Raw genomic sequence first — 23706 nt, forward strand, 5'->3', positions numbered from 1 at the left:
ATTACTGGCTCCCCCCCCCCCAAAGAAGCTCAACAAGTATGGAGGGGTAGATCACTGCCAGTTTTTAACTCTGAGTAGACCACAGTCTCTTGGGAGCTGGCCACCCCTATCGTAAGACAATTGATGTGCTATAAGATTTGGTGAATGATAGAAGCCAAGTCTACCATTTCATCTGCCATGTGGGGGGGGGGGTAGTTGACCCTTTATTTAAAGGTGGGTTTAGAACCTTCTTCTGTGGAGTGTTATCAGTACAGTGGTACCTTGGTTCTTGAACTTAATCCATTCCAGAAGTCTGTTTGACTTCCGAAACTGTTCAAAAACCAAGGCATGGCTTCTGATTGGCTGCAGGAGCTTCCTGCACTCAAGCGGAAGATGTGTTGGGCATTCGGCTTCCAAAAAATGTTCAAAAACAGAACACTTACTTCTGGGTTTTCAGTGTTCAGGAGCCAATTTGTACATCAACTAAGCTGTTCAAGAACCAAGGTATGACTGTGCATGTTCTTTAGTCTGCATTCTGTCCCTCCTCATCTGAATGTTTTAGAACCCTGCTCAAGGAAATCTCCTACCAGCTGTCCCCTAAAGCTGGCTATACCACCTTTATGACAATGACTGCAAAATTCTTTGCCAAAGAGTGGCCTGGCCACCATTCTAGTCTGGGAAGAATGAGGAAGGAAAACCCTTCATTTGATAAAATGTGATTGAATTAACTTCACCTAGTGCCTTGGAAAATAGACCATGTTGCTGCAGGTAATCACTGCCTGCTTCCTTTCAGCTGTTCCTCCAGATTAAATGCAAACCCCCATTTATCCAACAAAACGTGTATAACCATTTGATTGTAAGCGAACCTTTAAACAGATTACAAAAAAATTGAAATTCTCAAAAAAAACCCAAAGACCAGGAATTTGAAAACATTCAAAAGTTGATTAAAATCAACAGTGTCTGAAAAGAGAATAAAGCACAGGTAACTTCTACATGCTCCGATAGGCTTGCCTAAACAAAAAAAATGTTTTAAACAGGTACCAAAAATAATACAGCTAAGGTTCCTGCCGGATGTCAATAAGCAAGGAGTTCCAAAGTGCTGCCCCTTTAAAAGACTGGTTTCTTATAGGTGGAGAATGAATATTATGTGGCAGTGGTAGCAGTGCCAGTTCTACAGATCAATATATTTTATTTAACTAAACTTTTATATGGCTCAGACAGTTGTAAAGAGAATGCCACTAGAAACCCTCAAGAGAGTGTCTAAAGGCTGATCCATATGCAACTATATGCGGCAGCTAGACAGGTGACTGGGAGTGGCCTCCAGGACCATATAACACCGGTCCTGAGAGATCTACATTGGCTCCCAGTACATTTCTGAGCACAATTTGTTGGTGCTGACCTTTAAAGCCTGAAACAGCCTCAGTCCAGTATACTTGAAGGAGTGTCTCCACCCCCATCGTTCATCACTGAGGTCCAGCTCCGAGGGCCTTCTGGCGGTTCCCTCCCTTCGAGAAGTGAGGTTACAGGGAACCAGGCAGAGGGCCTTCTCGGTAGTGGCACCCACCCTGTGGAAGATGTCAAGGAAATAAGCAACTATCCTACTTTTAAAAGACACCTGAAGGCATCTGTTTAGGGAAGTTGGTAATGTTTAATGCTGTATTGTGTTTTTAATATTCGATTAGGAGCCGCCCAGAGTGGCTGGGGAAACTCAACCAGATGGGTGGGGTATAAATAATAAATAATAAATTATTGTTATTATTATTATTATTGTTATTATTATTATTATTACACTAGATTTTGGGTGTCCCAGTGCCAATCAGGACCCTGGCATGGGGGGCAAAGGATTCAGCCCCAACTGCAGTGCCAAACAAGATCAACTGAATTTCCGCTATTGCATTGGGAAGGAAACGCCCATTGGAATGAATGGAAGTGGGGTTCTTGTTGTTGTTTGCCTTGTGAAAATAGAACACACAGGGAATCTGCGGCTGCAGCAGAGCAAAGGGCTAAATCCTCCTCCCCATACCAGGGTATCAATTTGGGGGGGCTGTACCTGCAGTTCATTCACACAATTCCATGAATGGCATTTCATCTTGTTTGATCCTAACTTGCCAACAGTGAGGGGGTCTACTTATCAAAATGAACTAGACTTGGGCAAGGGCGCTAGAGTGCTCAGATGCGTATGCACAATTCAGTTGCACAACACAGAATTCCCAGTGGGTTGTACCCCTGATAAATATCTCTCCTAAGCTACAAATAGTTACCTCCAAACACATCTGATAAAATAACACTTCTGTGTCTCCACACACCGAAATTCCATCATTTATACTAAGCAAATTGCAGTTGCTGGTAGCTGGGGTGCGTGTATGTGTTTGTTTGTTTGTTTGTGTGGTGGTGTTGTTGTTGTGTGTGTATCTCAATCTTCTCCGTTGTGGCGGATCTGAGAGTTCCTACACACAATCTAATTTTGGCTGTGATGTAGCAAATTAGGATGACCAGCAGGAAGATGTGAGTGGGAGAGGTAGGTCGAGGATTATAGCAACAGGATTACTTTGGAGGTTGGGGGGTCAGGGAGAGTGGTGTGGGAACAGAGCAGGGATAATACATGCCAGATTATGTGGCTTTTATGTTCTTATGCTATAGCCTAATAGCTAGCCCGGCTACATGATACTCATGTCTTCTGTCCCCGTCTCCCAGTCTTTTCCAGGGACAAGGTTCCTGACGGCCTGGATGCTGTCGTCATTGGAAGCGGCTATGGGGGTCTGGCGGTGGCTGTGATGCTCTCTAAAGCTGGGAAGCGCGTGCTGGTCTTGGAGCAGCATGGGAAGGCAGGGGGCTGCTGCCATACCTTCAACGAGAAAGGTTTCGAGTTTGACGTAGGTAAGGTGACCCGCACAATCAGGGAGTGGTGACTGAGCAGTTACAACTACATACATGCAGTGGTGGAGCAAACCGATCGGGCGCCTGGGGCGGCGCGTGTGTCCTGCACCCGGGGCGGGGCCAGCCGCCCACGGGGACACCGTGGGGCCTCCAAGGAGTCTGCCTTCCTCCTCCAACTCAGTCGCCCTACAGCTGAGGGGGAGGCAATGGGCAGAGTGTTTGGGGCAGCGCGGAGCCTGCGGGCACCCAGGTCACTGCGTCACTCCCAGGAGAGACGTGTGGCTTGGACGAGCTGCAGGCCCCATGGTGAGTGCCGCCCAGCATTTTGTCACCCCTCCAATGGTGACACCCGGGATGGACGTCCCCCACTGCACCCCCTTGCTACGCCCCTGCATACATGTAGGGATGTTGGAGAACTCTCGCAGAAATTGCCAGTGTTGGATTCTTCATTTCCTATCCAGAAAGGAATTGGTTCCAGCAAATACCATCTGCTGCAGTTTGACTCCTGACAAAACTACATTTCTCTCGCTGTCTGCTACACATGGACACAATTATGTCATCACTGCATTGTCCCCCATCTTTCATTTATTCTTCATATTCCAAGATGGCGGCGCGTTCATACGCTGCGGCTCTGAGATCCCAATACTTCACCTACTCATACACAAAACTGGTGATGATTCACACCTTGGCCGGCACTTTCTTGATCTCCTGCCCTCAGGCAGAAAGTATAGAAGCATGATTAGTCGCACCAACAGGGTAAAGAACAGCTTCTATCCGTGGGCTGTTAGGCTGCTGAATGAAAAGATAACAACAGGGCAACGGACTTTCGGGTTTGGTGGGTGTGCGTCAGTAAACGAGGGGAATTAAGACTAGGAGAGCTGAGAGGGGGTGCTCGTGTAATCTCACTGTATACAAGTTGTACAAGTGACAATAAAGTATTTCAATTTAATTTTTTTATAATATTTTATTAAGTTTTGACGATAGAAAAGTTTAAAAAACACAAAAGGCAAATACAAAACAAATACAAAAACACAAAATACAAGAATACAAACATTAAACACAAAAAGAAGAAAAAACACATATAGGGAAAAAACACAAAATTTCTCTCTTTCTTAATCTCTCCACTTTAAATTGACTTATTTTTCTGACTTCCTCACGTCTCCCATTATTGTATCCCTTTTAAATTTAGTTCAGCAAATTCCTGATCTATTAGTTTATCTATTATTAGTCCCCTTATACTTTTTACCTTGTTGCTAGAGCCCCTTCAATTCATTTCAATGTCATCAACATTCAAAAATTTTACAATGTTTCTGCAAATAAATTTTAAATTTCCTCCAATCTTCTTCCACCGACTCTTCTCCCTGGTCTCGGATTCTGCCAGTCATTTCCGCTAAAGTATTTCAATTTAAATGCAAAGGAAGCAGAACGCAAATTACCAGGGCGGAGTCATCAATTATGCTGTGTTGTGTATCATTTGTGGACTGAAATCAGTTGCTTGTTCCACCACCCACCCGACTCTCCAAGCAGGCCAACTCTGAAAGATGCACAGCACACACATGCACCCCAGTTCTAAAATTTAGGACCTAATCTCTTTCATTATCACTTTTCCATTATGACACTTGACCCATTGCCTTCCAGGAATCCATTACATCGGACAGATGCAGGAGAACTCTATCCTACGTGTGATGATTGATCAACTCACGGATGGGCAGCTCCAATGGGCTCAGATGGACTCTCCCTTTGATACCGTCATCCTGGGAGATCTTGACAGCTGCAAGAAGTATTACCTGTACAGTGGGGAGAAGGAATATGTCAAAGGCCTAAAGAAGCAATTTCCTGGCGAAGAAGCTAATATTGACAGATTTGTGACGCTTGTCAAGGTAATCATTTTTTTCATTGCGCCTTGGTGAAAGACCTTTGATTTTTTATTATGGCTGCAAAGTCTTAAACCCATTTGTTAGATTAACTGATATTTTTGACACTTTTGAAATGCAATCTAGAATGCAATCTAGCCTTGAAGTAAGCTCAACATATTAAGCAACTAAAACATATAAGGTCAGCTTGAATTTCTTCAACAGCACTGCAGCCTTATATTTTTATTGTGCGTGCTGTAGTCTGTGTGAAATTTGAGGACATATTCTGGGAGGGTCATGACAAAATGACCGTCAGGGAGTATGGCCTATCACAGAGAACAAGTTATGTGACAGAGAATATTTGGTTTCAAATAACTTCTTGACTGCAATGGTCCCGGGACTGTGCTGAAGTCAGTTTTGCTTTCTCAGCTGAATCTACCTCACAAAATGTGTAATTTTAAATAACGCATATATTTACCAAGGTTATCAAAAGAGCTGCAGCAAAAAAGGAAGCAGCCTTGGACCCAACGTAGAGGCTTTTAAATCCTGGAGCACTAATAATAATAATAATATAATATTAATAATAATAATAATAATAATTTACTACTTGTACCACACCCATCCCTAGATTGGCTGGTTCTGAATATCCACCGTGCTTTCTGAACAAAGGAAGTTCCCTTCTTGGTCCCTCTAGTCAAGTATCAAATATTCCGTCTAACAGCAGCTCTCCAGGATCTTGGGGGCGGGGGTCAGTCTTTCCAACCACTTGCTAACTGATCCACTTGGTAGCTGCATAGCATGCGCTCTTCCTCTCAGCCATGGCTGTGCTTCTGTTTTGCCGGTTGCTCTACAACCACTTCTATCTTCCTAGCGAATGCCGAACTCCTCAGTTCTTGTGCTTGTAAAAGCTGAGGTCTCGTGCTGCATCTTTCAGGTATGCATTAAACATCATCTCTTTTCTCTCTTCCCACCTCTCCGCCCTGCTTTCCCGCCCTCCCGCAGAGAGTCGCCAAAGGGAGCGCCCACATGGCAATTCTGAAAATGCTCCCGATGCCCTTGGTCTGGTTTCTGCACTGCACCGGCTTGCTGGCTTTGATCTCCCCTTTCTTTAGGATGATATCCAAAACTCTGTCGGAAGTGGCGGCTGAGTTCACGACAAATGCAGACCTGAGAGCAGTGTTCACTTATATCTTCCCTACCTATGGTAGGTGATGCTGTTTCCTGCTGCCTCAAAGGCATGTGCATCGTAAATTAATCATATAAAAGGGCAATCCCTTTGCCCCTTTTAAAGGGGGCTGAAACTTGTAACTGTGGGTGGAACTAGACAATGCAAAGTACCGTATATCAGCGTGGCTGCCATTGAAAGTGGTGGTCCATAGTCTCTTCTTACCCTGGTATCATTCAGTAAATATCAAAAGTGAGACATGTCATTATGTTGAATTTCCCTGTGCCTCCGAGTGGCCACAAATGAAGTGTGATAGAAGTGGAGAAGCTCAGCAGGGTAGCATCCTGTTTTTAATTTTTCTTTTCACACTGAAAGCTGAGGGCAAGTGTTGGGCCAAGTGTTAGTTGAAACCAGGTTTTCATATGAACCAGGAAACTGTTTTAATCTCTGCTTAGTCAGACTATCCATTTTCTATAGGAGCCTTTTGAAATGTGAGTGTATTTCAGATATATATATATATATATATATATATATATATATATGCAGGTTTTGGTGTCTTCGGGTGTCTTCCCGTGTAAGAGTCGGGGTGTCTGTGCGACGTTTCGACGAGGTCTCACTCGTCATCTTCAGGCTGGTGCTTTCGGCTTCTTGTTACTGGAACAGAGCAGAGTCTGGTGTTTGAGTTCCTATAAATACTGTTGAGGGGTGTGGTGTATAGCCTCCAACGTTCTGGGTAGAGAGGAAGTTCCTAGATTAGTGTGCCTTTTCTTCTTTTGTTCCTTAATTACTTGAGGGATATCTTGGGTGATTTCATGAGTGATATTCTGAATATCACTGGGTGGGTCATTAATTACTTGAGGGATATCTTGGGTGATTTCATGAGTGATATTCTGAATATCACTGGGTGGGTCATTAAGTGTAGATTAGTTGCTAAAGCTCTCGTGTCTTGACCTCTTGAGCTTGTGAAGAGTTTTTCTGAGAAGATGGCTGTGTTGCATTTAGTTGTGCTCTGGCTTGGCTTCGTGTATAGGGGCGAGCTATGGTTTTGTGCCTTGTGCCAGCCAGATCTGTGTAGGGATTGCAGGGGGGTGCAGCATCCGGAGGTGCCACTATAGTTTGGTTGCTGGATGGAGTCTGTAGTATGTCTGTGGAGAGGGTCTGGGTTTGGGTCTGGTGTGGTTGATTGGTGACGGTGTTCTGTGTGCCTCTGGTTCTGGTGTCGGTTTTTGTGGGGAGGGCTAATTTCCAGATGTCTGGCAGGCGGGACGTGTCGTCACGCTTGTTCATGTTGTGAGGGTGTTTCTCTATCTCGATGGCTTCCATGATTATTCTCTTGTGGTGATGTTCCATGTTAAAGAGCAATTTGGAACATCACCACAAGAGAATAATCATGGAAGCCATCGAGATAGAGAAACACCCTCACAACATGAACAAGCGTGACGACACGTCCCGCCTGCCAGACATCTGGAAATTAGCCCTCCCCACAAAAACCGACACCAGAACCAGAGGCACACAGAACACCGTCACCAATCAACCACACCAGACCCAAACCCAGACCCTCTCCACAGACATACTACAGACTCCATCCAGCAACCAAACTATAGTGGCACCTCCGGATGCTGCACCCCCCTGCAATCCCTACACAGATCTGGCTGGCACAAGGCACAAAACCATAGCTCGCCCCTATACACGAAGCCAAGCCAGAGCACAACTAAATGCAACACAGCCATCTTCTCAGAAAAACTCTTCACAAGCTCAAGAGGTCAAGACACGAGAGCTTTAGCAACTAATCTACACTTAATGACCCACCCAGTGATATTCAGAATATCACTCATGAAATCACCCAAGATATCCCTCAAGTAATTAATGACCCACCCAGTGATATTCAGAATATCACTCATGAAATCACCCAAGATATCCCTCAAGTAATTAAGGAACAAAAGAAGAAAAGGCACACTAATCTAGGAACTTCCTCTCTACCCAGAACGTTGGAGGCTATACACCACACCCCTCAACAGTATTTATAGGAACTCAAACACCAGACTCTGCTCTGTTCCAGTAACAAGAAGCCGAAAGCACCAGCCTGAAGATGACGAGTGAGACCTCGTCGAAACGTCGCACAGACACCCCGACTCTTACACGGGAAGACACCCGAAGACACCAAAACCTGCATTCCTATACCCGTGAAAATCTACGAAAGCATATATATATATATATATATATATATATATATATCAGCAAGTGGTTAGCAAGCTGATGAGGGAGCGGGAGACAGGTAAACATGTTGGATCAATGCTCTTCGTCAGCTTAATAAACTGGCTTCATATATCTGAACCACCCCTAGAACAGAATGTGCCAGAAAACTTCAGCAAAAGAAATAAAATCCTAGGCAAAATCCTGGCTGGCCTGAGAGTGGCATCAGAATAGGTACCAGGTGAGCCTCCTTAGGACCACAACCAAAAAAGCCTCCATCCTGTTCCCATTTGCCTAGCTTCAGGTGATAGGAGGGGGCAGAGGAGAGCCTCAAGGGGTGAATGTAATGTTTGGGAAGGAAGTAAAAAATATCCTCTAGGAAATAAAACAGAGGCAGCTCTTATGCAGATACCTCCAGCCCTAAGGCCACAAATGACTATCTTTGATTAGACATGGCATTATATATTTCGTGGTGCACTGTGAGCTAATATTTTAATGGACTTAATTTCCAAGCTGACCTACATGGAGTGTGTAGACTTGGACCATTCCTGTGTAGACCTTGCTTGGATAGGACTTCAAGAGGTTGGGGTGGGTGTGCTAAACCACAATTACGATTTCAGCTTTCTGATTTAATAATCCTTGTTCTGTGTCTTGCAGGAGTCATTCCAGAGAAGTCAAGCTTCCCTTTGCACGCCATCCTTGTCGATCACTTTTTGGAAGGTGCCTGGTACCCTCAGGGAGGTTCCAGTGAAATCGCATTTCACTCCATCCCCATCATTGAACGTGCCGGAGGGGCTGTCCTCACCAAAGCACCTGTGCAGAGCATCTTGGTGAACTCGCAAGGAAAAGCCTGCGGTGAGCCCTTTCTCAGAGCTGTTTTAGTATAGCAGCTGAGAGTCTGGATTTCAGATTCCATCCTGGTCCCAGTGTAACAGGGGAGAGGAACTTGTGGCCCTCCTGATGGTGCTGGACTCCAGATCCTATCAGCCCCAGCCAGCGTGGCTCATGGTCAGAGGGGATGGGAGCTGTAGTCTAACAAATATATGGAAACCACAGGTTTCCGTGCATTATTGTTTCTGCCATGAACTCACCTGGGTAACTCAGCTAACCTTTGCCACATCTCCCCTTCCCCACCAGCAACATGAGGACAATACTGATCTGTATTAGAGGATTCCTGTGCGGATTATAACAAGAAGATCCAGAGCGCTTTGCATTGTGCCTTAAGCATCCCGTGTAGCCCAAGGAATTGCTGCATGGATGGGAAAGAAATGGGAAGCCACAGGGCTTATGTACAACCCCTTGATCACGCTGTTTTAATTTCTAAACCAAGAGATTCTGGGGCTCTTACCCTTATTTACTTTTCCAGTCAAGAGCTTCCTGTTGTAGAAAGCTGTTTTACTGGTCCATCAAGCTCAGAATTGGCTACATCAGGAGAGGGGACCACAGGCCTGGGGGCATAAGTACTCTTTTCACCCCCTTGAGGGTTTTTTGTCCAGCAGCTAATGCATAACTGGATGGAGGGTGCTGTGGTTGTAAAGACTGCGAAGAGAATAATTGGGTGCACTCTTCCCACCTTGGATCAAATCTATGCTTCCAGGTGCCATAAGAAAGCTGCAGAGATAGCGCAGGACAGTGCACACCCCGGAAATGATCTCTTTCAGCTTCTACCTTCTGAAAGAAGGTACAGGGTTATAAAGACTAGGACTATCCACCTGAGAAACAGTTTCTATTCAGATGCGATTTTGGTTTTAAACGCAGTGTAAGGTAGTCTCTATGGGAGTATATTGTATTTAATTGTGGGGTATCAGAGTTTTTAGGGGGCTAACCAGGCTGGGATAGCTGGGATAGCAGACTTGTTGGTTTCTGAATGTCTGATGTAGATTTTCAATTTCGTTGTTCTGTATGGGACAATGACAATAAAGATTATTGTATCTTATCGTAACCACTGAGCCTCTTGGGCTTGTCGAGCAGAAGGTCAGCAGTTTGAATCCCCGTGATGGGGTGAGCTCCCGTTGCTCTGTCCCAGCTCCTGTCAACCTAGCAGTTCAAAAGCAAGCCAGTGCAAGTAGATAAATAGGTACCACTGTGGTGGGAAGGTAAGCAGCATTTCTGTGCACTCTGGTTTCCGTAACGGTGTTCCAATGCGCCAGAAGCGGTTTAGTCATGCTGGCCACATGGCCCAGAAAGCTGTCAGTGGGCAAACGCCGGCTCCCTCGGCCCGAAAGCGAGAGGAGTGCCACAACCCCATTGTCGCCATTGACTGGACCTAACCGTCCAGGGCTCCTTTACCTTTTTACCTTATTTAAGAGTGTTTATGTGCAGAAGCTAGTCTACTGTACAAAGGCCAAGTTCACTTCTGTAGCTCTGTCTACTCCTTCCTTGGGCTCTGTCTACCATTGGTATGTACCTCTCAGGAGACTGGCCAGAAGGGAATGCAACCCTTGGGTTGAAAATAGTTCTCTATTCCTACATTGGTTGGCTGCAGCTCTCTTGGCTTAAGGTATTGGCCTGGTTTGAATGTGGCTGTACACCATGGTTCATGGCTTACTATGAACAAGCATATCACTCAGGCACTCCCTCTCTGTTTTGCCCCTAGTACAAGCAGAAGTAGCAAGCCATGAAGCTTGTTGTGACGTCTGAATGTTAGATCCCATTTGCTTTCTCCCAAAGCAGACCACAATCTGGAGGCCAAAAACACACCTGGGCTTCTAATTGCGATTTGTTCCACAGTCAGCAGGCGGACCATGGTTTCCTGTGGCATCTGCATGAGACCATCATGTATAAGGACTGAAATAGGAACTTTCCCCTATTTTCTGAGCTCGGTTGCTGGGTGTGGAAAGAGAAGCTGAAATATACTCGGAGTCGAGTGTGGATTTCATGCTCTTTATTCAGCTCATAGTAGTGAGGAATGGAAGTTCCCCTGAAATGTCTGCTTTATATACATTATTTACACAATGGGCCCTGCGTGATTGGCCAGTTCCAGGATTCTCCTGTAGGCCAATCAAGTTGTGGATTCACTTCCACCTGGAGTTGGATTGGGTGGCTGCTGCGGACCAATCAGACTGCTGTATTCTGGATCCTATTGTTCTAGGACTGATCAGACTGCTGCAGTTTGGAACCTATTCAACTCAGTACATAACATAAGCCTTTAAAGAAGGAATCTCCGCATGCTCTTGCTTTCAGAGCATTTTCCAGGATGCATTTAACTTGCAAAAATTAACATCACTCTGCCATTTGTCTTGCCTGAAATTTAGCTATGTCAGTGAGTCTCTTGTGAAGGACAGGGAAAGAGAGGAGACGCTTGCACCTTCATGTGAACCAAGGCAATAAACAATCCTACCAAAGCTCTTCCCACCCACATTAAACTTCATTGAAGGTGTTTAAGCTGCTTACATGCTTAAACCCTCCCTCTTAATTTCACTGAGCCTCTTTTGCCAGTTCAAGGATTGCCTGTAATATTGATCACCCTCCCCAACCTTTCTTCCTCAGACTATCTGCAAAATGAGGATTGCAAAATGCAAGGTTGCTGTAAAAACTAACAGAAACCCTTGGAACTTGCAGGTGCCACCAAAAAGAAACATTAAAAACAAAAACAAAACCTCACCTCCGTACCAGCTTCCAGCTATGAATTGTCATTGGTTGAGTCTTCTCTGTGATCAGCAGGAAAGGATTTCTCCCTGCTCTTTGATTAGAGCAATCCAAAAGAAACTTTACCCGGTCTGAAGACATTTTGGTCTTATTTTCAGGTGTAAGCGTAAAGAAAGGCCAAGATCTTGTTAACATCTATGCTCCTGTTGTGATTTCTGATGCTGGCATCTTTAACACCTATGAGCAGCTCCTGCCAAAGGAATTGCGGGCTTTGCCAGGTAAGAGGACACAGGACAATTTGTGCTTCCACTGTGTAGGTGTATGGTGGGTTTGTAGCCATGGGGGGGGGGCAGATTTTACTACTGGGAACACAAAGGTTTCATGCTAGAGCTCTCTCATTTGCACACAGTCAGGGCCAGATTTAGGTTTTATGAGGCCCTAAGCTACTGAAGGTAATGGGGCCCTTTATATGTCCAGCTGTCCTTTGTCAACAACAAATTGTCACTGTTTTTTGTGTTGAATATATGCTATTTGGTAATTTATGGACCTAATAGGTGTCTCAAGCCATTTGCACATAACAAAATATGTATTTTATCAAAGTAATTGTTGAACTGAAATACAATTAAGAAGCATATTAATAGTGAAATAATTATTAAGCTCTAACTGTATGTAGTTTTTATTTTATTTATTTTTTATCTTATATTTTGGAAATGTACATCCAGTTGTTGTTTTTCCTTTAATTTTTTGGAGGGGCCCAAAAGTGTGGGGCCCTAAGCTATAGCTTGTTTAGCTTATACGTAAATCCGGCACTGCACACAGTCCTGCAATTCCATGATTATAGCACCAGAAACTATACAGGCACTCCTTGTTTTTTGTGGAGGTTCCCTCCACGCTCATTGGTGGAGCGGGGAATAAGTCCATTCTGCCCCATCCCATTCCATCCCTTTTCATGCTGTGTTTATGACATTTTGGGGCTACTTCCTGGTTTTGTACCATGTGAATGTGCATGATTGCGCGTCATTCAGGTGCACCTAAATCGGGAGTTGCCTGTAGTGTACCTTCGTAAATTTCTTTTCTTTTCTTAAGAGGTACACGTTTTAAAGACGTAAGTGATCAACATATACAAAGCCTTTAGATAATATTGCCCTGTGATTCAACTGTTTAGAGTCTATGACATTTTCAGTACTCTGAATATAGCGCAGCTGGTAAACATTTCTTTCCCAGAGTTTTCTTGTGTCAGAAGCACCTTTTGCAGCTATACAGATGGCAATGTAGTAGATTCTTTTTTTTCCCCTTTCTTTTATTGTATTAGACATAATCAAAAATGAAAACTCCATCCTATACACCTCACCCTCCAAGCACAATGCCATTCAAACATGCAATGATTTCTCATTTACACAAAACTATCTTTCCATAAGGGGTGTGGGTAGCGCTGTGGGTTAAACCATAGAGCCTAGGACTTGCCAATCAGAAGGTCGGCGGTTCGAATCCCCGCAATGGGGTAGGCTCCCGTTGCTCGGTCCCTGCTCCTGCCAACCTAGCAGTTCGAAAGCACGTCAAAGTGCAAGTAGATAAACAGGTACTGCTCCGGCGGGAAGGTAAACGGCGTTTCCGTGCGCTGCTCTGGTTCACCAGAAGAGGCTTAGTCATGCTGGCCACATGACCCGGAAGCTGTACGCCGGCTCCCTCAGCTAATAAAGCAAGATGAGCGCCGCAGTCCCAGAATCGGCCACGACTGGACCTAATGGTCGGGGGTCCCTTTACCTTTACCTATCTTTCCATATGTCCGTGTGATGTAGGTTCTTTTTTTTTGAAAGCAGAGATGTGGAAGCCCTGCAAGTGTCGTTCAGGGATGATGGGAGTTGTAGTCCAACAACATCTGGAGGGCCACAAGTTCTCCACTCTTCTTCTAAAGCAGAGGAGGAGTTCCAGTAAGGATCTTATTACCAAATGGCATGTAAGGTGGGAAATCGTTTTGATTTCCTAAGCTGTGATGGAACTCAGTGGCGAGTCTGTGGGAGAAGCATGTTTGGCCTTTCTTCCCCGTCCTTTTCCAACAACACCACCAAGAGAGGGGAAATGCAGGTGGCTGTATTGTGGATTGTGTGAATATATTATACATCAAAATCTGAGCACCCCACAAGCTACAAGATTGTGGAAGATCTTACTTTAGTCTGCTATGACTCCTAAGCTCCTCTTTTGTACATTCCTCTGTAAATACATTTTTGGCCTGTATTCCTTTATCCTGAATTCTATTCTCTCAATAATTAAATGCTTGTTTGTGCTAAAAAAATGTTTGTGTGGCTAGCTTAAATCAAGCCTTCTGTGCAAACAGCATTTCCGTACGCTCTGGTTTCCGTAGAGGTGTTCCATTGTGCCAGAAGCGGTTTAGTCCTGCTGGCCACATGACCTGGAAAGCTGTCTGTGGACAAACGTCGGCTCCCTTGGCCTGAAAGCAGAGATGAGTGCCGCAACCCATAGTCACCTTTGACTGGACTTAACCATCCAGGGGTCCTTTACTTTTACCTTTTCCCCAGTGCTTTCCATTGTGGAAGAGGGGGATGGAAAGGCTGAATAGGGCATGCAGCTTGAAAAACAAGCCTTGCTATATTTTTGGTTTACCACTTGTGGTTTGTTTGAGTGGTAAACCATGACAAATCATGCTATGTGTGTGTGTAGAGTCCTGGAAGAGTCCTGGAAAACTGTCCAGAGGTCCTTTCAGTGCAGTCCAGACCAGTCTTCAGACCTAGCTGTGTCTTAGCCAATTTTGTGCTGTTTTTGCCTACGACAAATTTTGCTCGGATATGTTCTGTTCCATGATTTCCTCCTTTTTAGTTATCCATCCACAGCATTGAAACAGGGATGTTTTTCCATGTTGATACAGCTAGAAAACATAGGTCCTACAACTTTCACCTGATAGTGCCTAAACTGAAATGGTTATACCAACCTCCTGGAATTCTCTGCAGGTTCTGGGATCTCCTGCATATATAACATTTGGCTCTTCAATAGCTAACATTTTGCCACCTCTGTAAGACCTTGGTCTAATTCGGATACAGTGTGTTCCCTGGGTTGCTCCACCTGGTCTGCTTTGCAGGGCTGTGTGTGTATTCTGTCACCAAAAGTATCCAAAATGCCTAATATATAGCTGAAGACCATAAAAGACGCAGTAATAAAATGACCAAGCTATTGCAAGCTGGAATGAACTGGCAGTATAGGGTTCATCTAAAAGACTTCACAGGCCTCCCTTTCCAAGTGCTTGACAAAATTTTAAACACTGTGGGTTTTAAAAGATTTTATTTCCCCAAATTTATATATCACTTACTAGAACAAAAGGCTTCTGAGTGGTTTAAGAGAGTCATTAAATATTCCAACAACAAAAAAACCCAAAACATATACAGTGGTACCTCAGGATAAGAACTTAATTCATTCCGGAACTCTGTTCTTAACCTGAAACTGTCCTTAACCTGAGGTACCACTTTAGTTAATGGGGCTTCCCGCTGTCACCGCACTGCCAGAGCACGATTTCTGTTCTCATCCTGAAGCAAAGTTCTTAACCCGAGGTACTATTTCTGGGTTAGCGGAGTCTGTAACCTGAAGCGTATGTAACCTGAAGCGTCTGTAACATTTCTACTTACTGAAACTATGTACATGCTAAAATTACATGCCTAACCAGCTTGCTGAAACAAAAATGGTTTAGCAGGCTCCTTATAACTTGTTACTAAAAGAAGAGCATGTGTAGGGAGGGAATTGCATACGCTGGGCACTGCTTACCCCTTTTCTAAAACATTTAGGGACCTATAGTTGGTCGAAAGGGCTACCTGGTACAGCTGAGCTGTATCTAAAGATCCCTGACTCTGGGTGTCCCTACCTTCTGAGGTAAGGTGGGTGGCTACTAATTAATTTAACATCAAATTGCAAATAGTTCAACCTTCAGAGTTGTGACCCTCCACTATGGAACTTGCTGACTTTCTAAAGAACGGTTTTTCATTTGCTGCAAATGGCATTATTGTCAGTATTTAACAAACAAAATACACATTTACTTCAGGGGGAAAACCCCCTACTGACATTCCTGTTGACTGCAGTTCAACAGGTGATTGCCAGGAACCCGGAACCCTGTAAAAGAAAATAAACTGCAAAAATTGTACAAAGGAGTACTAGAATGTTTTGCCCTGGTGCGCCAAATTTTTCCTAGGTTCCCCCCCCCCCGTTATCTTCTGATTTTAACTATTTTAATCTGCTGCTGTTCAGAACTGTGTTGCAGCCTTTAAAAAAAAATAATAGTATGTTTTAACTGAAAAGTGGGACAGAAGTTCTAGAATGCCATGTTCCTGATTGACATCTGGTCCCCACTATTAGAGGTCAAAGGATTCAAATTATGGGGCCAATTCATAAGGGATAAAGATGTGGTAAACATGAGATGAATTTTTGCATTGGCTTTAATAGGATTCAACTTTTCCAAGACTTCCTTTCAGCTCTAATAATACTACGTGTGGTTTTTCTTTCAAAACGGCCTGTCCTCTGTTTCGCTAGCACAATCCTTCTAAATCTCATGGGAGTTTTTCGGACTACCAGTATGCCCTGGAAGGATCAAATTGTAAGCAAATTTTAATAGCTTTGAAAGAAAGCTCACGTGTTGCTCCTAAGGCTCTTGATATAAACACAGTGTTGAATAGAAAGATTTTCTTTAACAAATGAGCCTGAGTGAAAGGGGGAAAGGCTGCCAAGTGCTTAACATGAGCTGTACAATGTTGGGCAGCGCAGAGTACTGTATATAAAAGTTACAGGTAGAGCTTCAGGTTTTTAAGTAATCTAAAGTGGGGCAGGCAGAAAGCTGCAGCCCAAACCCAGGATGGCTTACAATAAGCTTACGATTGACACATGAGGAAAAAGTGATGGGGACGGAAGAGGGGGAAAAGCAAGTCGAGGCATCAGTTCTTATAATGACCAGCCAGTTCAGGAAGCCTGATGGAATAGCTCCTACTAGGTAAAAGTTCATGGAAGACCAAAGGTCTTTTCCCACCTAAATTAAGCTGTTAAAATGAGGGACATTAATCAAGAATGGACCTTTGTGTGACAGGACCATTAATCTAAAGAACCCCCAAGAAACCTATGCCACACCAGAAAACACCGGGTACTAAAGACAGTGATACCTCGGGATGTGAACAGGATCCGTTCCGGAGCCCCGTTTGCATCCTGAAGTGAATGCAACCCGCGTTCACACGTCTGCGCATGCACGGGTCATGTTTCACCGCTTCTGCGCCTGCGTGTGACATCATTTTGACCGTCTTCACATGCGCACACGGCGAAACCTGAAAGTAATGTGCTCTGTTACTTCTGGGTCGCGGCTTAGTGCAACCTGAAAATACTTAACTTGAAGCACACTTATCCCAAGGTATGATATTATACCACAAGCTTCCTGAGCATTTCATAGGTGGTCTGTTATGGTAGATATTTTACAGGCAATCGATAGATGTAGTACTACAAAACTCAAAAGTGTCAAAGTCAAATACATGCTTGGGTGACAGCCAATGTTGTCATGCTTAGAGCAGTCCTACAGATGTCAGTGAACTTCAGTTATTCCATTAATGTTAAAATAAAAAAAAATCCTTCCAGTAGCACCTTAAAGACCAACTAAGTTAGTTCTTGGTATGAGGTTTCGTGTGCATGCACACTTCTTCAGATACCATGCACACTTCAGATGCATGCACACGAAAGCTCATACCAAGAACTAACTTAGTTGGTCTTTAAGGTGCTACTGGAAGGAATTTTTTTTATTTTGACTATGGCAGACCAACATGGCTACCTATCTGTAACTGGATCCATTAATGTTAATGGTCGTCCATGAGAACGACTTAATTAGAATGCCCTTTGTATTGAATGACCTATGCCCAGTAAGGTTTTTTCACTCCATAACTTTAATACTAAAACACTGTGGGGTGTGTCTGAAGCATCTTGTGTAAGTCATACATTCGTCTTTGGTTCAGTTGTTGTAATCGTAAGTTGTTTTATTGATAATAGTTGAAGAATAGTGTTTCCTTTTGTCTTTCTTTGCTTGTCTTTTTGTTTTTAGTGAGTGTTGGCCAATCCCATCCATGCCAGCTGTGGCCCTGCCTACGGAAAATACACAATACCACGCTGATCGTGCAAAAGGGGATGGAGAACATGCAGTTCTTCAGATGCTGTTAGGACTTCGGCTCCCAATAGCCCCAGTCAGCATGGTCAATGATCAGGGATGATGGGAGTTGTAGTCTAACAACATCCAGAAAGCTGCAGGTTCCTCAACCCTGATGTAAATTAATTTGCCCTTACTCTGAACTTTACCTTACACTATTCTCCAGTGAATCAAATTAATAGGTATGCTATGTATTACCTGGTGGTGGTGGTTGTAACATAAATATTCTTCCAAATGTCACTGAAAATCTGCTCCTTGTAACATCTTGGCTATGCCCTTTGCAATACTTGCATACAGGGGCAGAATTCAGTAAAGGGTTCCATTTGTTTTCAACGATATTGCTATTGATATCTAGATTGATAGATGCACAAACCTGTTTAATTGGTGTAATGTGTGCAAGCAGCGTAATTAGTGTAATGTGTGTAATGTGTGCAAGCACCTTTCTCTTAAAATTTAAAAAATAACCTTGTATTTTGTTGAATGAACAGCCACGCGTAAGAGGATTTGAGTCTCCTTCATGTGAGTTCCTGGGGCAGCAGTTGTTTATCCTTGACAAAATGACCTTGAGGTGAAAAGTTGACACAAGATGACAGGAGTCCTAGTGAACTCCTGCGTTCTTCAATTGTAAAAAATTAACTTGAGATGTCTAAGGCTAATGGGAGATTTAACTTGACCTTCTATGCCACCCTGATTCTGTGATTAACTTTTAGCAGGAGATTATGCACCTGCTCACGCAAAACCATTTACCCTCAGTCAACCTCCCTTTCCGACAGCTACTCCTGGAATTATCCCTTTTTCAGGAGTAAAAATTGTTTTGACCAAATAGGAGTCAAGATATAGACAATCGTTGACATGAAGTGTGCCTCTAGGACACTTGGAGAACAATTCTGAATTGCAGGTCCACTTTAATATTCCAATAGCTCAGAGGTTTCCATGAACTGAAAGTTGGAATATTGAATTAAATTAGGTTAAGTTTATCACAGTGAAGTAATACTGGGGGGAAATAAAGCAAGGAAACTTTCTTATTCAATCAATCAATCAATCAATCAATCAATTCTTCATTGTGGTCCAAAGACCCACAAATAGATTCCAACAAGATAAAAACACATTAAAAGCACACATACTATTTGGACAATGAATAAAACTAGGCTTGTTTCAGACTTTTATCTAAGAAAAAAAGTTGGCAATTACAAGAGATAACGCTGGGTATCTAATCTTCTAATAGGTACCTAACATAGAATTCTGCAGGTAGGAAACTTTCTTATTGTAATTAAGAAGCCTAACACCAAGTAAACTGGCAAAAATGTATAAATCTAAATCAAACAAGTGTTGGAAATGTAAAGAGAAAGAAGGTTCTTTTTATCATATGTGGTGGTCTTGTAATAAGGTTAAAGCTTATTGGGAAATGATATACAATGAATTGAAAAGGATGTTCAAAATAACTTGTGTAAAAAAAAACACCAGAAGCTTTTCTTTTGGGAATTATAGGGACAGAACTACCTAAATTGTATAAAAATTTATTTATGTATGCTATGCTATTACAGCAGCAAGAAAGCTACTTGCCCCAAAGTGAAAAGAAGCAGAAGTCCCAGCAAAGGAACAATGGATACAAAAACTTATGGAATATGCAGAAATGGCAAAATCAAGATAACAAACTTTTTTTATAAAAGAATGGAAATAGTTTATTGAATATTTACAGAGAAATTGCAAACAGAGAAAGAGTATATATTTAAAGTAGATAATTAAACAAGCAAATTATATGAATTTGGATATGCAGAAGATATTTAAAAATAAATGTAAGGAACCGCAGAAAGAGGGGAAAGAAGGTCAAACTTTGAAACGTTATTTTTTAAATGCTTTTTATTAACTTGCCACTCTTTTTGTGTTGGTACTGTTTCACTTTTCCATTATTATTTTTTGCAATTAATATTCTTGCTGCTGCTGATGCGTAAGGGTATATTCTCTTATTTTCATTTGGGATGTCTAATATGCCCAATAAAAAGGCTTCTGGTTTCTTTATAAAAGTTTGTTTAAATATTTTTCTCAACTCCTCATAAACAGTGTCCCAGAAGCTCTTAATTTTGTTGTCAAACGTTAAATTGATTGTAAAACTAGTGAAATGTATAAACTTGAAATGTGTAAATAATTTTTTTAGGGGGAAAAAATTGTAAATAAGAACGAGTTGGGCAGTTGCATCCTATGGAGAGGTTAAAAGTTACCTTCACATGGCACAGGTCATGCAGCAAAGGTAAGAGATGGAAATTAATGTTTGGCAGGAGGAAAAGTTAGTGATGTTTCATAGCTGCTACCTAATAGCAGATGTTAAGGTAAAGAGCATATTTTGGGTGGGAAGGGATCATCCCAAGGAAGAACTTGCACATCTCACTTTAAGTGAGATGACCAGGTTTTTCCATGTTAAAAGGTAAAGGGACCCCTGACCATTAGGTCCAGTCATGGCTGACTCTGGGGTTGTGGTGCTCATCTTGTTTTATTGGCTGAGGGAGCCAGCATACAGCTTCTGGGTCATGTGGCCAGCATGACTAAGCCGCTTCTGGCGAACCAGAGCAGTGCACGGAAATGCCTTCCCACCAGAGTGGTACCTATTTATCTACTTGCACTTTGATGTGCTTTCGAACTGCTAGGTTGGCAGGAGCAGGGACCGAGCAACGGGAGCTCACCCCGTCGCGGGTGTTCGAACCACTGACCTTCTGATCGGCAAGTCCTAGGCTCTGTGGTTACCCAGAAACAAAAGTGAATATGCAAATCCCTTGTACAGCTCTGTCTTGTTGTTTTGCAGTAATAAGCAAAGCCAGTGCTTCATTCCTGATGAATACAATGTGCTTATAGCAGTTTCTCTGTGAGTGAATAACATTGCATTGACTCTGTCCCTCTGGCTTCACAAAGAGCCATTTCAAGATCGCTAAACAACTACATCTGATGAGTGAAGTATCCTGTTTCCTCTCTATCCTAACTTCTTTCTCAAGCTGCCAGACTTCTCTTTAATCAGTAGTTGATGGGAAAAAAGCGATTGTACAATATAAAAAAATGTCAGCTCTGTGGGTGGTACACAATTATCCAGAGGAGAAAAATCTCATCGTGTTGTTGCTTGTTTGGTTTAGGAAATCACCTCAGCACAAACAGACTGAAGCAATTTTTAACCACCAAGACCTATAGAAATAAATTCAAGTTGTTAGCTATTTGATTCCTAAAAACTCACAGTCCAGTTAAGTTAAGGAGGTGTAAGAGAAGAAGGAAGGAAAGAGATGGGGATGAATGGGTCATAGCAGCTGTTGCTTAGGACCAATATCTTGTGCAACAAATTACTCTAGAAAGGCAACTTATATTACCTTGAATGTGTATGACTAAATTTATTCAGATATACCCCATATGCCTCTGGGCTCAGTTCCAGGAGTTCCTCTACCTATTGGTTGGAGAGCTCGACTTTCAAAGCTATAAAAGCTTAGCACATAAGTGCGCACATTAAATCCAACAAGGTGCACCTTTTTGGGGGGGGGTCCATGAGGGAGGGAGGTTGGCTTTAAAAAGTTGCTTTTGCTCCAATTTCCCAATCTAAGATGCCAGATGGTGCTGTTTTGTTTTGTTTTGTTTTTTTATCAATTTTTATTAGTTTTTTAACATACCATTTTCAACAATAATTAAACATACTTTTACATCTTATACAATTTTTTGACTTCCATCAATCCTGTCTGAAAATTTTCTAATCTAATCTCTTAGTATACATTTCTTACTTTCCTTATTACATTTAAAACTCATAACCAATATCTCTATTCTTCGTAATGTTTCATATATTTCTCCTTACAAAACCTCTTATAGTCCTACTAGCGTAATTTGTTGGTTACAATTGCTCTTCAAATAGTTCATCTATTTCTTCCAATCTTCTGTAAATCTCTGTTCCCGCAGGTTTCGAATTCTTCCTGTCATTTTGTCCAATTCTGCATAGTCCATTAATTTTGTCTGCCATTCTTCTTTCGTCGGGATTTCTTCTTGCTTCCATTTCTGGGCCAACGGATGGTGCTGTTTTGATTCATAATTTTACTTCTAGAGCTTACCTGCCTCGTCTTCCCCCATTTTACTTCCCTCTGTTGGTCTTTGGGCAGGTGTTCAGAACCAGCTCTCCATGATGAATCATGGCATAGCAGGAATCAGCCTCTTCATCGGACTCAAAGGTTCCAAGGAAGAACTGGGATTTGAAGCTAAGAACTACTACATCTACCGACACAGTGACTTCAGTGAAGCGTAAGGTGTAACTTTGCTACCGAACCAGCTAAGAGTTAGGGGAAATTTGAAATTTATTTGACCACAGCGATATGGAGTGAAGAGAACCTTCTCTCAACTTTTGGGTCATATGGCCGAAATTGTAGAAGTTATATCCAAGATGGCATCACCCTTGGCTCATTCTTCAGTATGCATGAAACCAGTGCTTTTTTTCTTTAAAAAAATGTTTAGGGGTACTCTCATTTTCCTACTCATATTGAAATACTGCCCCTCAATGAGGCCAAACTTAGAATCACAAAATGTTTAGGGGTATGTGTACCTCTGCGTACCTCCAGGAAAAAAAGCACTGCATGAAATCAAAATGACCTAGGAGTTTCCTAATGAGGAAATGAACATTTGGGGACTTTTTATTTGAAGGGGGGCAAAGGAATAAAGTGACCCAAGGAGGGGTAGGTAGTGAGAGAAGTCTGTCAGTGGACTAATAATAATAATAATAAATTTTATTTATACCCCGCCCTCCCTGGCCAGAGCCGGGCTCAGGGCGGCTAACACCAATAAAATCACAGTAAAAACATAATAAGGGGGAAATCAAGGGAGGGGAAACCCAATTTAAAATACAGGTTAAAATGCAATTTAAAACGTAGCCCCATTTTAAAAATAGCCGATAAATCAAGACCATAAGGGGAGGAGAAAACATAAGGGTCAGACCAAGTCCAATGGAAAGGCCAGGCGGAACAGCTCTGTCCGTCACCCAGTAGAACTGATTAGCAGGAGACAAAAGAAAATGCTTCTTCATTTATTGGATAGCTAAACTATGGAATTAATCAGGCAACAATGTGGTGGTGTGGCCGCTAACTTTTTAGAAGGTCGTTTTTTCTGATAGATCTTTTTCAATAACCTCTAAGTGGCTTTTGGCTGTTGCAGCTAAAGGGAGCCGCCATCTTCTGACGTATTATAGCAGTGAATACCAGTTGCTTGAGGGCAACAGCAAGTGAGATCTGTTGCCTTCATGCCTTGCTGGTTGGTTTTTGGGAGGTATCTGACTGCCACCATGGGAAACAGAAAGCAGGACTAGAGGGACTTAAAAAAAAATCTAGGAAGGGTCTTCTCATCTCTGGTTTTCCACCCCCACACACTGCTGGCTAACATAGGTTTTGCAAAATTATATGAATTTAGGGTTAAAGTACTGAGAGCCTTAAATCTTCTAGGACAGACACCCCCAAACTCTGCCCTCCAGATATTTTGGAACTACAATTCCCATCATCCCTGACCACTGGTCCTGTTAGCTAGGGATGAGGGGAGTTGTAGTCCCAAAACATCTGGAGGGCCGAGTTTGGGGGTGCCTGTTCTAGGAGGTAATAATATAAAATAAACAGCATGGTTATAAATAATAATACCACTAAAATTAATGATACGAGATCAAGTTTCAGTTTCCAAATAATAATACTAGAATTGCCGAATCACGCTAAACAGATAGCCGAATCTTATGAAATGTCTCATTCCCAGAATTTATAAACCAGGACCATTTTTCTACAAACTTGCTTGTTTGTATCCTATCTTGACTTCTTAGGGAGGAGGTAATGTCAGTTTAACTGGCTCACTTTGCATATCATGACAAATCATAGCTAGTTGTTTGTTTGCCA

General features: G+C 42.7%; 1 protein-coding gene across 2 annotated transcripts in view; it reads left to right on the plus strand.

Annotated features, from left to right (window-relative positions):
• RETSAT (retinol saturase) overlaps nucleotides 1-23706 on the plus strand; it is a 37517-nt gene that overhangs the window by 3817 nt on the left and 9994 nt on the right. For both annotated transcript variants that reach the window (XM_082200432.1, XM_082200433.1), the window contains exons 2-7: nucleotides 2674-2856; nucleotides 4495-4736; nucleotides 5712-5913; nucleotides 8725-8922; nucleotides 11814-11933; nucleotides 21946-22084. In XM_082200432.1, coding sequence (XP_082056558.1) covers nucleotides 2674-2856; nucleotides 4495-4736; nucleotides 5712-5913; nucleotides 8725-8922; nucleotides 11814-11933; nucleotides 21946-22084 — 1084 coding nt within the window. The remainder of the gene's footprint in view (nucleotides 1-2673; nucleotides 2857-4494; nucleotides 4737-5711; nucleotides 5914-8724; nucleotides 8923-11813; nucleotides 11934-21945; nucleotides 22085-23706) is intronic.

This window comes from Podarcis vaucheri, assembly GCF_965113315.1.
Source record: "Podarcis vaucheri genome assembly, chromosome: 15".
NCBI lineage: Eukaryota > Metazoa > Chordata > Lepidosauria > Squamata > Lacertidae > Podarcis > Podarcis vaucheri.